The sequence below is a fragment of the Balearica regulorum genome, chromosome 29 (genome assembly GCF_011004875.1).
Source record: "Balearica regulorum gibbericeps isolate bBalReg1 chromosome 29, bBalReg1.pri, whole genome shotgun sequence".
Lineage (NCBI taxonomy): Eukaryota > Metazoa > Chordata > Aves > Gruiformes > Gruidae > Balearica > Balearica regulorum.
Genome location: NC_046212.1, coordinates 2,676,899 through 2,690,435, shown reverse-complemented (window position 1 = coordinate 2,690,435; position 13,537 = coordinate 2,676,899). Strand labels below are relative to the sequence as shown.

At 45.9% G+C, this 13,537-nt stretch overlaps 1 protein-coding gene across 1 annotated transcript; it reads right to left on the bottom strand.

Annotated features, from left to right (window-relative positions):
- Nucleotides 1–2,437: 2,437 nt before the first annotated feature.
- HOXC9 (homeobox C9) lies at nt 2,438–5,867 on the bottom strand. The gene is made up of 2 exons (XM_075737678.1): nt 5,109–5,867; nt 2,438–3,020 (listed from the first exon to the last, which is right to left on the bottom strand). Exons 1-2 carry the CDS (start codon nt 5,668–5,670, stop codon nt 2,776–2,778), a joined length of 807 nt encoding a protein of 268 aa, XP_075593793.1. The 5' UTR covers nt 5,671–5,867; the 3' UTR covers nt 2,438–2,775.
- Nucleotides 5,868–13,537: the final 7,670 nt, after the last annotated feature.

The window sequence follows — 13,537 nt, the reverse complement described above, 5'->3', positions numbered from 1 at the left end:
GGGCCAAATGGCATTTTATAACTGGTGTAACCCTTCACCGGGGGACGGGGAGGAGGGGGGGGGATGTTTGAGGATACCGGGGGCCTTGCACATGAACTAAAACTGCGGCAGGATTTTAACCCAACCCAACCCACCACCAACAAAAGAAAACCCCAACCAGCAGCTCGGTGGAGACAAAGGGGCATCTCCTGCGCTGCCCGCCGGCTCTAATGGGGGGTCTGGCCGGAGGGATGACTGCGGCAGGGAGGGAGAGGGGCTGGGGAGGGAGGGAGAGGGGCTGGGGTGGGGGGGGGGGAGCTGGAGAGGGAAGGGGGGGGGTCGGGGGGGGGGAGGGAACAGGCTGTGGTCGCACTGGAAATGAGATCCGCTTGAATGAAAGGGGGGCCAAGATGAACTTCCATACATCATGTCTTTTCAACATCGCTAAACGCTCCTGACAAGCCCCTCCAGAGAGCCGGGTCCGAAACTGCCTCCAAAGTCCTGTCCAAATGATGATCGGGTTCTTCCCCCCCCACCCCCGTCTTTTTTTCCTCTTAATTAATAATGATAAAACGGGGATGATTTCTCTCCTCTCGCGAAGAGGACGTGGGCGAGCCGCTTCCCGACCCCGCAGGATTTTATCCTTTATTTGAGGAGGGATGAATGAAGGGAGAGAAGCAGACGGGAGACAAAATAATAATAATAATTTCAAAAAAAAATAATGAATTGACATGACTTAGGTAGAAAGATTTCCCCCTTCTTCTTCTTCTTCTTTTTTTTTTTTTTTTTTTTTGGTCCATAAATCTTTTGCTCTGCTAAAATGTTTTCTAACCTGACCATTTCATTGCGCTCGTTAAGGTTTTGTTGTTTTTGTGTTGTTTTTTTTTTTCCTCCAAACAGAGCTAGCACAAAACTGGGATTGTAAAAGGGCTTTTTAGCTTCCCCTGTTCCAGGGATGTCTCCGCTGATAGACCGCGGTGCGCCTGTCCCCCTCCGGTGACAAAAAGAGACCCCGCTTTAAAAGCGAGGACCCAAATCAGGGGAAGGAAAAGAAACCTCCAAATGCTTCAGCAAGAAATATTAAAGAGCAATATTTTATGAGATCAGCAGAAGTAATCGCTTCCAGATTTTTTTATTTCGGAGGAACTGGGACGAGGGCGACAAACGTATCTCGCTCGCCTGATCTGGTTTTGATTAGAAAGATTAAAACGCTGCTCCACTCATTTCATTAAAGAAAGGGACCTATAACAAGTTTTTATGATTAAACATCCCTCGCTGCTCATTTTTTATACAATCTCCTGCCTCTTGTTTCTCATTCAGCAGCCTGGAAAGCGCCCAGGGAAGGAGCCATTGCTACCCCCGGCTCCCTGGTTTCTCGCCTCTGCACAAGCCACCGCAGCACCAGACCCATCTCCCCTGGCAGGACCGTGGGGTTTGACCTTTCCGCAACCAACAACCCTTTTTTTTCCCCCCCTGTTTTGTTTTGGTGTTGGTTTTTTTTTGTTTTTTTTAAATAATCTACCCCGTGTAGGGCTAAGGGGGGGGGGGGGGGGGTGTCTGCCTTTTTTTTTTTTTTTTTTTTTCTTTTAACCCGAAAATTTGCAGGCTGCCACATCGCCAGCACACATTTATTTCTTTATTCCCCTGCTCTCTCTTTCCCCCCAGCCCTTCTCCAACCCAGACATTTTTTATTTTTCTTTTTTTTCCCCCTCCTTCTGGGCTGCCTTGCGAGAAGCAGCACTTCCAGCAACCCTCCAAGTTTTGGCAAGCCATCGATAAGGCAGAAACTCCCCCTGAGTGGATGGCAGAGAGCGGATGCCTTTGCCAGCTCCTCTATTCCCAGCATCCATATTTAGTCTTTTTACATATCCTTCGATTGCCTGGGGTCATAAATTAGTACAATTAATTATCCCAATCTAAAAATTGATGGCACATATAACCCTTACCTCAGCGCCTTTTTATTATGGTACTCTGAAATAGCAAAGTGCTGGGGAAGGAAGCAGAAATCTCCGCTCTCCTCCGGCTGCGGGGGATGCTCGGGTCCGCCCCGCCGAGGCTGCGGCACCGGCACCGGCACCGGCACCGCCTGGCAAAGCCCCGGGATTGTTCCTCTGCAAAGGGCTTTAAATAAAAAGACACCTACATACTGTGGGTTTTTTCTTTTCTTTTTTTTTTTTTCTTTTTTTTTTTTTTTTTTTTTTTCCCGTGACGTTAGGTATATTTACATAGAGCTGCTCTACAATAGCGAACATAACAATATTACAGAACGGTTCTGAGACGAGAATAAAATACACAAATAAGTACAGCAGAAACGTTCAACACCATGACAGAACATCATTGAGCCATATTCCCTTCAGTCTTTTTTTTTTTTTTTTTTTTCTCTTTTTCCTCTCTTTTGTACAAAATATTCACTCACGAGCTCGCGGAATTAAAAAATAAAAATACTGGATAAGTTTAATTTATGAAATAAAATACTAAAAAAAAAAAATTCAAGTACTTCTTGTGTTTGTTTTCTGAGGAGGACAAAATAAAAAACAAGGAAGAAGAAAGGAAGAGAAAACAAACCCCCCAAACATCTTTCTTTTATTTAGTTGCATTTTAGAAAAGACTCGTGTCCCAAAACGCTTGCTGTGTTTGCCTATAATGCTAAACATTCATCCGCACATTCAAAGTCAGAAACATTTCAACCCCCAAAAACAGCCTCTTTTTTTTCTTTCTTTTTTTTTTTTCCTCTTTTTTTTTTTTTTTTTTTTTTCCTCTCCACCCTCGTTTCTCATTGACTGGACTTTGCCAACTTTATTGCTGTTCTTTATCGGTTTTTTCTTTATTCATTTTCTTCATTTTCATTCGCCTGTTCTGAAACCAGATTTTGACTTGGCGTTCAGTGAGATTAAGGACTCTGGCTACTTCGTACCTCCGGTCCCGTGTAAGGTACATATTGAATAAAAACTCTTTTTCCAGTTCCAGGGTCTGATACTTTGTGTAAGGACATCTTTTCTTCCTCGTGGAGCGCGCATGAATCCAATTTGCGACGGGATTGTCTGAGAAAGAAGATTTTTATATTTTTGGGGGGGGTAAAAAAAAGTCAATGTATACAGCTGGCCTTTCTTCCCTCCCTCCCTCCACGCCCTGGTGTATCTATAGAAAGAAACCTGTTTAATTAGCAGATCTTACCTAAATATTTTAAGTGACCTTCAGAAGAGTTTAATCTGTTTATTTTGGAGGGGTCATTTCCTTCTCTTTTGCTGCTGTTCTCACATAAAAGTTTCAGTAAATAAAACTGTAGCAATGGGTTTAAAATAATAATTATCCACATGACTGCTACTAGCAGTAATCTAAGAACATAGTCATAAAAAGTCAAAATTCCCACCATTTCATAGGCCCATAAACTCTTTTTACAACCTCAGCTCTCCAATACTTTCCCTAGAAGCTTTCCCAGACCTGGAAAGTCGAGTTTGTTTTTTTAATATCTTAAGGATGACACTCGAGATGTCCCACTGGCTCCCAGAAATTGGTTTTTTTTTTTTTTTTTTTTTTTTTTTTCCCCCCTCTCCCTCCCCTAGCCTAAAAGACCTTCCCCGCTGCTGCCACAGCTTGGTCAGGGGAGCAAACCCATCGCTCCCTTCCTTGGGAGAAGGGTTTTTTTCCCCTTCTGCCCGTTTTAGGCAGCTGCCTGCCAGCAAAAGGAGACTTTCGCCCCCTGATTCCTCGACTTATTTTTATCACGAGGGTGCCTGGCACCAGCCCGCCTGTCATAAATAGAGGTGTGAGCGCCTTTCCAGATAGAGAGGGAGATACCGAGGCACCAAGGTGCTCCCCATCTGCTGTCACCCAGCTTTATCGCTCGGAAATCACCCACATCTTAGGCCGAGGAGGTTGGGGGGGGGGTGTCCCACCAAACCCAGGGCACGGCCGAGGGGTTGCGGGGGTGTGCGGTACCCCGGCGGGTGCACTCGCATCATCCCCCGCGGATGCTGAGCTCCTCTCCGAGAGGGTTTGGCATGGAGGGGTTGGGTTGGGTGGGTTGGGTTGGGTTTGGGGTTGGGGGTTTTTTTGGTTGGGGGTTTTTGTTGTTGTTGTTTGGTTGGTTTTTTTTAAATTCCGGGAGCTGAGCTGACCTCCTGCCTGCATCCCCCCAGGAGCTGGTCCCCTCTGCAGAGCTGGGGTCCAGGCTCCCTGCGCTGCAGGCTGGAGGTGAGGGTGATGGTGGCGGTTACCTGACTCCTTGAACCAATGCTCAAGGTTTCCTGATGGCTGGGCTGGGGTTGGTTTTGGGGGGTTTTTTTTTGAGTTTCTCCCCCCCCTCCCTCTCTCACTTGGGCTGCAGAAGATGTTTCTTCAAGTGTATGGTCCAATGTCCTGCGCTCGCTGCCTTTTGCCCTCAGCTACCTCCACACACTTAGTTTATGCCTTTACAATTCCAATTTTCCTCCTTCCTTCTCCCCTACACACACACACACACACCCCGGCCCCCCGCCCAGGGCACCCACCTTTTCATTTATTCCCACGTGTTGGAGCATTTTATGAATAATTGCACCGGTGGAGCTTTTATTGATTTTTAAAATAGATAAAGAGACACCTCTGCATTTACCCAGAGATATTCCTTTCCCCTCCCCCCCAAAAAAACCCCACATCAATACGTTCATTTCCAGCCAGCTACAACTCTTCCTTGTTCTTTGAAAGTGGAAATATTTGAAAGCGAAGAGGCTTCTCCCTCTGCCTACCCCCCTCTCGCTCCCTCTCACACACGCACTCTCCTTCTCTATTTTTTTTTTTATTTTTTTTTTTTTTAATTCCCCCCGGTGGAAGGTGATGAATATTTGATCAAAGAAGCCAACAGTCCCCCCCGCCCTCGCAAAAAAAAAAAAAAAAAAAAAAAAAAAAAAGAAAGAAAAAAGAAAAAAGAAAAGGGAGGGGGGGAGAAAGGAAGAAAGAAAGACTAAAGAGCCCAAAACAAAGTACAGATATTCGCTCTCCGGCTCTGCTAGGCGGACTCGCTCAAACCCCCAGATCTTCCTGCGTATCTGGAGTTTTAGGGTCGGGCTCTCTAAGGTAATTTCATTTTATTGAGTAGGGTCCTGGAAGCCGTAATGCCTCCCCGGTCGTAAACAAGAATGACTTCGACTTACTAGGGTCTAATTCGTGCTTTTCTTCTTTGTGTTTGCTGGAAGCGATGGCTTCGGACTCCGGGGAAGGAATTGTCTGCGCTGCTCTGTCTCTCAGCTCCCCCGGAGCCGCGTACATGTAGTCCGCGTAGCCGCGGCCGTCGGCGGGGCCACACTCCGCCCGTCGCCCGGGAAAGGCGTCGGGCTTCAGGCCGTAGGGGCGAGCACCGGGGGCGAAGGCCGGGAAGGAGACGGCCCCGGCGAGGGGCTCCAGCCAAGTCCGCATGTACCTGGGCTCGGCCCCCACGGGTGCCTGGGGAGCGTAGGGGTGGTAGCCCACGGAGGATTGGGAGTGGACGGGAGCCCAGGAGGTGGTAAAAACGGCCGGCTTGGGGGCGAAACTGCAGGACGGAAAGTCGGCACAGTCCGGGACTAATCCTGACGGTCGGGCAGCAGCCGGGTGGGAGGCAGTGCTGGGGAACCTGGAGGCCAAGAGCTCTTCGTTTTCGTGGCTTATCAAGGAGTCAACATAGTAGTTGCTTATGGGGCCAGAAGCCGACATGGTTCCCCCCTCTTTTACATTCATAAGATTATTGTATGAACTGTATGTGTACTTTTTATCTTCTCATAGAACAATCAGGGCAGGTAATTATTTTTTCAGCCTTTCCCAGTGTGCCATTGGCTGCCCGCCCTCACGTGATTGTATTTACCCAAAAATATAGCGTGGATCAATCCGCAGGTCTTTTTTTTTTTTTTTTTCCCTTTTTTTTTTTTTTTTTTTTTTTTTTTTTTTTTTTAATAACGCGACCCGGCTTTTCCTAAAACTGATGGAAATGGGGCGGAGATGGGGAGGAGGGAGGCTCGGCCGGTCCTCAGCCCGGGGATGCTCTGCCCGTGGGTTGGGGGGGGGGAGATTTGCCCTGGTGCTGAGGAAGGTGGAAGGTAATTGTGGAAGGTAGTCCAGGAACTATTTCTTGACGTAATTTGTCTCTGTCCTTTGCTTCTGCAGCTTCTAGCCTCTAATGGATACATTAAATTGAATATCGGTGGGAAGGGGAGAGGGGAGAAGTGTGGTGGAGGTGGGTTCCCCACTTGGAGAAAGGAGCTGGGGGGGGGGGGGGGGGGGGGGAAGCTTTTAACCTAAAAGCAAAGGGGGCTTTTGTCATCTTTTGCAGCGCTGTCTCATCGTCAGGCTGCTCAGCAGCTGAGAAATCTGTGGGGCACAGGCACATCTAGTCCTGCTTTAAGAAATAAATGTCTTCAGGAGGGGGGAAAAAAAAATAATGTATAGTACGAGGAGCATCTTTGAAAAGAGGAGGGGGAAATAATAATGCCACCACACACCCCCCCCCCCAAAAAAAAAAAAAAAAAAAAAAAAGAGGAAAGACTGAGCTTTTGCAGTGAAAGGCTGCATTATTCGGCAAGTAGTCGTGGATGTTTTTATGTCCTTCAATAAAATTTTTACGAGGATCATTTGATTGTTCATAAATGTGTCGTTCATTAAATAAAACCGTAGGACTGAGTTTCAGCTACATAGCTGAGGATGAGAGAGCTTTTGCGTATCAGGAGGAAGCAACAATGTGTTGGGCACATGATTCTTCTTATTTTTTTTCTCTCTTTTTTTTTTTTTTGTTTTTTTGTTTTTTGTTAACGCCGGGAAACTTTTCTTTTTGCACCAAATCGATTGAAGAAGTTGGGAGCGTTAAAAAATCGGTGATAGCCTGCCTGCATTTTGAGAGAATAACCTTTCCTTTGTAAGGAAAGACAGGTAGGTAAATAGCTCACGCCCATTGGAGTCTGAAAGAAGGGAGTTAGGCGATTTCTCTGGAAGAAAAAAAAAAAAATTAAGATACCTAACCAAAACTAATCTCTCATGGGTTTTTTTAGAAACCGAACCCCACAAAAATATGGATTTTTGAGTCTGGGTTCTCCAGGGCTCTCCATCACCTCGGGTTTTCTAGGGCTGGCAGGGGGACATGGAGGGAAATGGTCAAAATTTGCAAGAAGAAGAAAAAGTGTGGGCTCAGAAAGCGATGGGGGTTCCTCCCTGGGAGAGGCAGGCAGGCAAGGGGGGTGGGCAGGGTGTCTCCAGTGATGCAGCATTCACCAGTGACAGCCGTTCTCTACAGTCTGTGCAAGTCCCACGGACGGACACGGCAGAAACCTCTTCAATTTTTTTTTATTCCCTCCCCCCCCCCCCCCACCTCCTCAGTAAGTTGGATGGGAAATGCGAGCAGGAGGAGAAAAGAGATTAAGGCAGATTCAGGGATAAACAGGCAAGAAGGAGTGATGCTGTCAGGAGACACCCCCCCCAGCCCCTCCAAACTTACCCCCTCAGCTGAGCCAGGATAAAATCCTGCACCTCAATTCACAGGGCTCGAGAAAAAATTTAAAAAATAAAAAAAATAATGCACAAGGCTGCCCTTGTAGCCTTGCAGAGGATTTCCCTCTCGAAAAATAGGAAAGGCTTTAAAATAAAAATATGATGGGGGCAGTTTGTCAAGGGACTCCGGATTTTCCAAATTCGAAGAGAAAAGTCATCGACTCGCTCCCCCACAGAATTTATTCCTCATTCCGTTTTAAGTCCCCTGCTTTATGTGAGCCCTTAAAGGGAAATATTCCTGCAGGAGCAGAATGTCTTCTTTGGCCTTTATCGAGACCAATTTATCTGTCAATCACCAGTCTCCAATGATGGTTATTTTTATGTTCGCGAGGAAAAAAAAAAAATGTATATACTCATCATTCTTTTATCTATTCCCATTTTAAAAATACTTACTCTGCAGAGCTGTTAATATAGTGGGCTGTGACACGTGGAGGGGAAAAAGCAACTTGGCTTTTCTACTTTGGTGGAATATTTTAAAGAGAATCCTTACAAAAGAAGGATTGTCTGCAGACGTATATGCAGAAGGGGAGAGGGAGAAAGAAAAAAGAGGCAGAGAGAGAAGGAGGGAGAGAGAAAGGAAGGACTGAGCATGCAGAGGGAGAGAAGCACTGCAAAGCAGAGTCAGTAGGGAGATTTTCCAGAGGGGGGGGGAAAAAAAATATATATGTCAGAATATACCACAGACGAACCGCAAACCGAGCAGAAATTACCAAAGCCACGCAGTTATAATAAGTAGCAGCAGTTTTTGTAACCTTAATGCAAGCAGGCAAGGTCACTAAATTAGTCGTGGATGGTGCACGTTGATGTTACACAAAGGCAAACGTATCTGGCAAAGATTTCTTTTATTTGCACGGAAACCTGCAGCACACGGAATTACTCATTCCCCGCACTGTCGTGGGATCTTAAATAAAAAAGAAGCTAGCGTTTGTAATACAAACCCCTTACATTCAGGGGCTGCTGGTCTCTGAGAATGAAGCAGTACAAAGCAGAGATTGAGACACTTCACCTTAAAGCAAACTAAAGACACGGCTTAAGACTAAAGACACGGCTTAAGACTAAAGACACGGCTTAAGACGACGTTTTCTCTGCTGCAGAATCCCGTAACACGATGTGAACCCCCCATAAAATGTAACACGATGTGAACCCACATAAAATATTGTCCTTTCACGCTTATCTCGACATGAAACCATCCCCATGGATGAAGGCAAAGTTATGTGAATAAAGTCCACTCAGAGTGCAGGGCAAATAAAAGCAATATCCTGAAATATTCTTCTTTTCAGTAGCAGTGTCTCCAAGCAAATATCCACACCGGAATTAAAACACGCCTTGCTATTGAATTCAGCAGCTACAAGGTTATCTCGCAGCTTTTCTGCACGCTCCAGCTAGACTCCTATGCCTCCACAAAAGCTTCGGTACTTGTTTAATGGGAGATTACCTCTTCTGAAATGATGGTGAACTATCACATCCCTTCCAGGCAGACTAATATCTTTTCCTCTCACCTCCCCTTTTGACTCTGCAGGGGAAAGAAACTTAATTGCATTGAGCAAGACTAACACTAGCAGTCCACAAGCCGTAGGAGCATTTATATATATATATATATATAATTTTTTTTTTTCCTGGAGGAGAAAAAATAATTTAAAAAAATAAAAGAAAGTCGAGTCGCAAATGAGGAGGTACAGAAAATCAAGCCTTTGTCTGAACACTGTCCTGGCTAGTTGACTTCTGACACCTTTTCGGAGCTAAATGCTTCCCATGTTCGCCCTGCTCCCTGCAAGTGCTGTGTGTGCTCAGCCCGAGCTGCATCCCTTCCCTGCCCTGTGCACGCAGCCAGGCTCGTTCACCACTTCCAAATCTTTTGGTTTCGCTTTGAGAAATTCTCCCCTGATTGGAAGGAACGGAGACAAAAAAATAACCCTAATAAAAAAAAAAAAAAAAAAGACAGAAGAGGGAGAAAAAAAAAAAAAAAAAGAAAAAAACCCAACTATTGGACAGCCTGCCTGCTGAGGTGACACTGCTTTCTTGGGGTTTTTTCTTGCTTTTTAATTTTTTGGTGTGGTTTGTTGGTTTGGTTTTTTTGGGGGGGGGGTTTTGGTTTGTTTTTTTTTTTTTTTTTTTTCAAAAAGTGGTGGTGAGGAAAAGCCAGCCTGCGGTCCCCACTAAGTGGGTGGGTGGGTGTGTGGAAGGGGTGATCTCCCCTTTTCCCTGTCGCAGCTCCAGGCCCGAGCACCACCAGCAGCTTTCCTCCGGAGAGGGGCTGCGGCGCTGCTGCCCGCCGGGGCACCCCGAGGTTGCGAGCCCGGAGCCCGGAGCTCCCAGCGGGGGCAGCCCCGGACCCGCAGCCCGATCGCCCCGGGGAGGCTGCGGCAGCCCGAGGGCCTGGGGATGAGCAGGCACCGCGCCCCCCTGCCAGGCAGACAAACCGAGCCTCCTCGGGGAGAAGGGAGGGGGGGGGGGAACCCATCCGCATTCCCCCGGTTCAATTAACACTGTCAAGTTCGGATTAAAAAAGAAATCGGTGTTTTCTCCGCTCCTTCCCCCTCCCTCCATCCCCCCCCCCCCGCTCCCGGCCCCGCTGCACACCTCCAGCCCCTGCTTTGGAGGAGCAGGGAAGGTCGGTGCTGGCTTCATATCTGCCCACAAGCGAAACGAAAGTAACCCTCCAGCCAGCTCCAACTCCCACTCCCCGCCTGCGTTTTCAGCCCTAACCCGGGATAAAGTTCCCTTTCCCCCCCCCTTCTTTGTCCCTTTCCATTCCCTTCCTCTTCTCTTTTGCCTGCCCAAGTTCTTTCTCTCCTTCTTTTGTTCCTTCTTCACCCCTCCTTTCCTTAAAAAAAAAAAAAAAAAAAGGAAAAAAAATGTACACAATAGATTGAATGACTCTAAAGCAGACTCTCTGAAGAGGCTGCAAAATATTTCCTGATCCCCCAGATGCCTCGGTTTATTCCAGGATTGTCTCTTAAAGTAAATAAATATGGGGAAAGATTAATTTCAGGCCAAATACCATCCGTGAATCTTGCAGCAACGCGATTGCAGGCTATAGGCTCTGCCTTCCCCCCCCCCCCCCCGCCCCCCCCCAGCTAAATTCTTTGGCTGCTCGAAAATCATATTTATTCAGGCTTCCTTAAAAGTTATCATATAGAAAAAGCTCCTCAGGACAACAATTGACCGCTGGAACTTGCACGCACGTCGCTTGATATCAAAGTGAAAACTTCAAATCTGAGCCAATATGGAAGTCACAGCTAAGGCAAAGAAAATCAGCATTCAGCTTAAAATGACACTGCAGGAGTTTTTTACCTGCTTAAGTGCTTCCCCCCCACACCCCCCCACCCACACACACCCCCCCCCTCTGTTTGTTGCTAAGAATTCCTGTCTCTCCAGTGTTGGAGGTACGGCTAATAGACAATAAATTCCGAGGTGCAATTAAAGCTAAGAACAATTTCTTTAAGTGTATTATGGTCTCCTTTTCCAAAATTTCAGGTCTCCGCCAGACGAAGCCTACTGCAGATGTTCACACACAGCAGCTCGTCTGCAGCAGCCGGGGAGGGTGCAAAAAATAAAGCTCCTCTCCAAGCTGCTCTCCAGGTTAGCTCGGTTTTGGGTGTGATATGAAATGCAGGTCAACAGAAGGGGAAAGAAAAATTTCCCAGAGAAGTAAATTAAAAGAAGAGCAAGAAAACAAGCCTGAACCCAGAGAGGCGAAGTGTATACTGCCTGAAGAAACATATTTCTATACTTCTCCCTTTACATTTATTATGTTTCTGTCAGACACCCTGTAATTAGCATAGATAACTATAGTTGCAAGCTCCAAGTTGTGTCTGCAAATTCTATTGTTTGGCTGCTCCGGTTGCACACCAGCGAGCTTGAAAGCGAGCACAAGGTGTTAGGAAGAGCCTGGTGCCCTGAAATAAGACAATAACCCCACGAAATGGATGGGGGGGGGGCGGAGGAGGGAAGGGTGCTGCTTTAGGCGATGGATTCCAGTCCAATCTAGACCGCAATATCTCTGGCCTGGTGCAAACGTCTCTTCCAGGAGATCAGCTCGGTCTTAAACCTGCCTCTATCTACCACAAATACGGCTTAAAATAAAGAGTATTCAGGCAATACCCCGTCTTCCGTCTTAATTCACCCCTTGGCCAAGTAGTTATTTGTAAAGGTCATCTGCAGAGCCAATACCTATGTAAATACTCGGTGTCTGAGCCAGACACCCAGACACCTAAAGATAACAACCTTGAGCAGGGACATTTGCTACCATTTACACGATCCCCTCCACCAGCCCCAGTCTGTTTTTCAGCCCTGGAGCGGGTTCGTCTGGTAGGGAAGAGCTGAGCTTTCAGGGGATTTTCCCAAAATCCAGCCGAGCAAATATCTAGGAGAGCTTGTAATTTTTTTTTTTTTTTTTTTTTTTTTTTTTTTTTTGAGGGAGGGGGAAGAAAACAACACATAGCCCGGTTCTTCCCCTGCTGCAAAAAAGGGAGAATTTATCAACGCAACCTCATCTCCCCACAGCCTCCTACTCAACTTCTCTGCCCCACAGCTTTTGCTAGGAGGGTTTTTGGGTTTGTTGGGTTTTTTTGCAAAACAGCCCCAAAATCATTCCTAGCAGCAAAAGATAAAGTTCATCCACAGGCAATGCGTGTATCCACACACACACACACACACACAGAGACAGGCAAAAGCCTCCAGGTTTTAAAATTACACCTGCTGGGAGAGGAGCATTACACAAACAGACGCAAGAAAAATTATGCAATCCAGCGTATCGTAATATCGCTAATATTTTACTCTGATAACAGCATCGGAAAGTGCATGAGCATTAGCAACAAAGCAAACAATATTACACGAAGAAAGATGAAGGCGAACAGCATGGTGTCTTTTTGACTACCCATGTTTTTACATAAAAAACAGGCACATCTATACAAAATAGTTGAAGCAATAAATTCCCACCGTCCTTCTTCCTGATCTAATATCATAATTAAAAAACAGTAGGGGAGATTTTAACTTTTATTGCATTTCTGGAGTTGGGCTGCTAAACGTATATTAACTTTAGATTCTTCTCTTTCTCGCCAGGGGGGTGGTCTCTCAGAAATAAAATCAATCTTAATATACACATAATAGATATTGTTTTGTCTTGTACATGCTGTTAGAAGAAAGGGAAAGAAATCTGCAGATAGTTAATACAGAGAAGGCAAACTCATCATACATGTAATGAATCCTTTAAATCATTCAATTATCACAGCACTAATATCAAATAATTATGGTTAAAAGTACCAGTAATCAACCTTGTCCCTGTTGAAATATTAATTTACAGTATCGCGAATGAGTTTCTTCCCCCTTTTTTTTTTTTCCCCCCTTCCCTTACCCTTTTTAAAACTCGCTTATTACGGTTTTTTCCAGCCTGGTGTATTCAACCTAAAAGGATGATGAAAATAGCCGTAGTCCACGCAACATTGCTTTGAACCAAATCAACAACTATTTCGTCTTTTCCACACTTAAAATATCGCATCTTTAACACAGCGGACAAAACAAAGCGAGCTGTTTTCAAACCGATGATTTAAAATACACATGAATTCATCGCAGGTGATTTTTATTCTCGTCTGGGTTGTAACATTCAGACCAAGCGCCCGTCCTATGAAGCAGGGACATTGCTATTTTTGCAATCGAAATACTCTCCTTGTAGAGAAACTTTGCCCTGAGGCTCACAAGTAGGAAGTCAAGCAGGGAAAAATCCCGAAATATCACAATCCACCAGCAAAAAATAAAATAAAATAAAATCAATATCCCAAGACACACGTTATCTCCAGATCTGAACTTGCCTTGGGAAAACCTGCTAGCCTGCCGGTTTTCTTACCCGGAAAAGTCCAAATATTCAGAGTTTAAGACTTTATTTCTCCACGCCAACCTGCGCCTTTCCACACTAAGACCAACACCCACCGGATTCGGGGGGGGGTTTTTTTTGAGACATCACAACACACAAATATCTGCAAAGCCCTTGCTCACCCTCCGCGGATTTTGCTCTCCACACATTGACTTTTCCATTTTACCAACGCCACTAACCCCACGCATCGCACAGGAC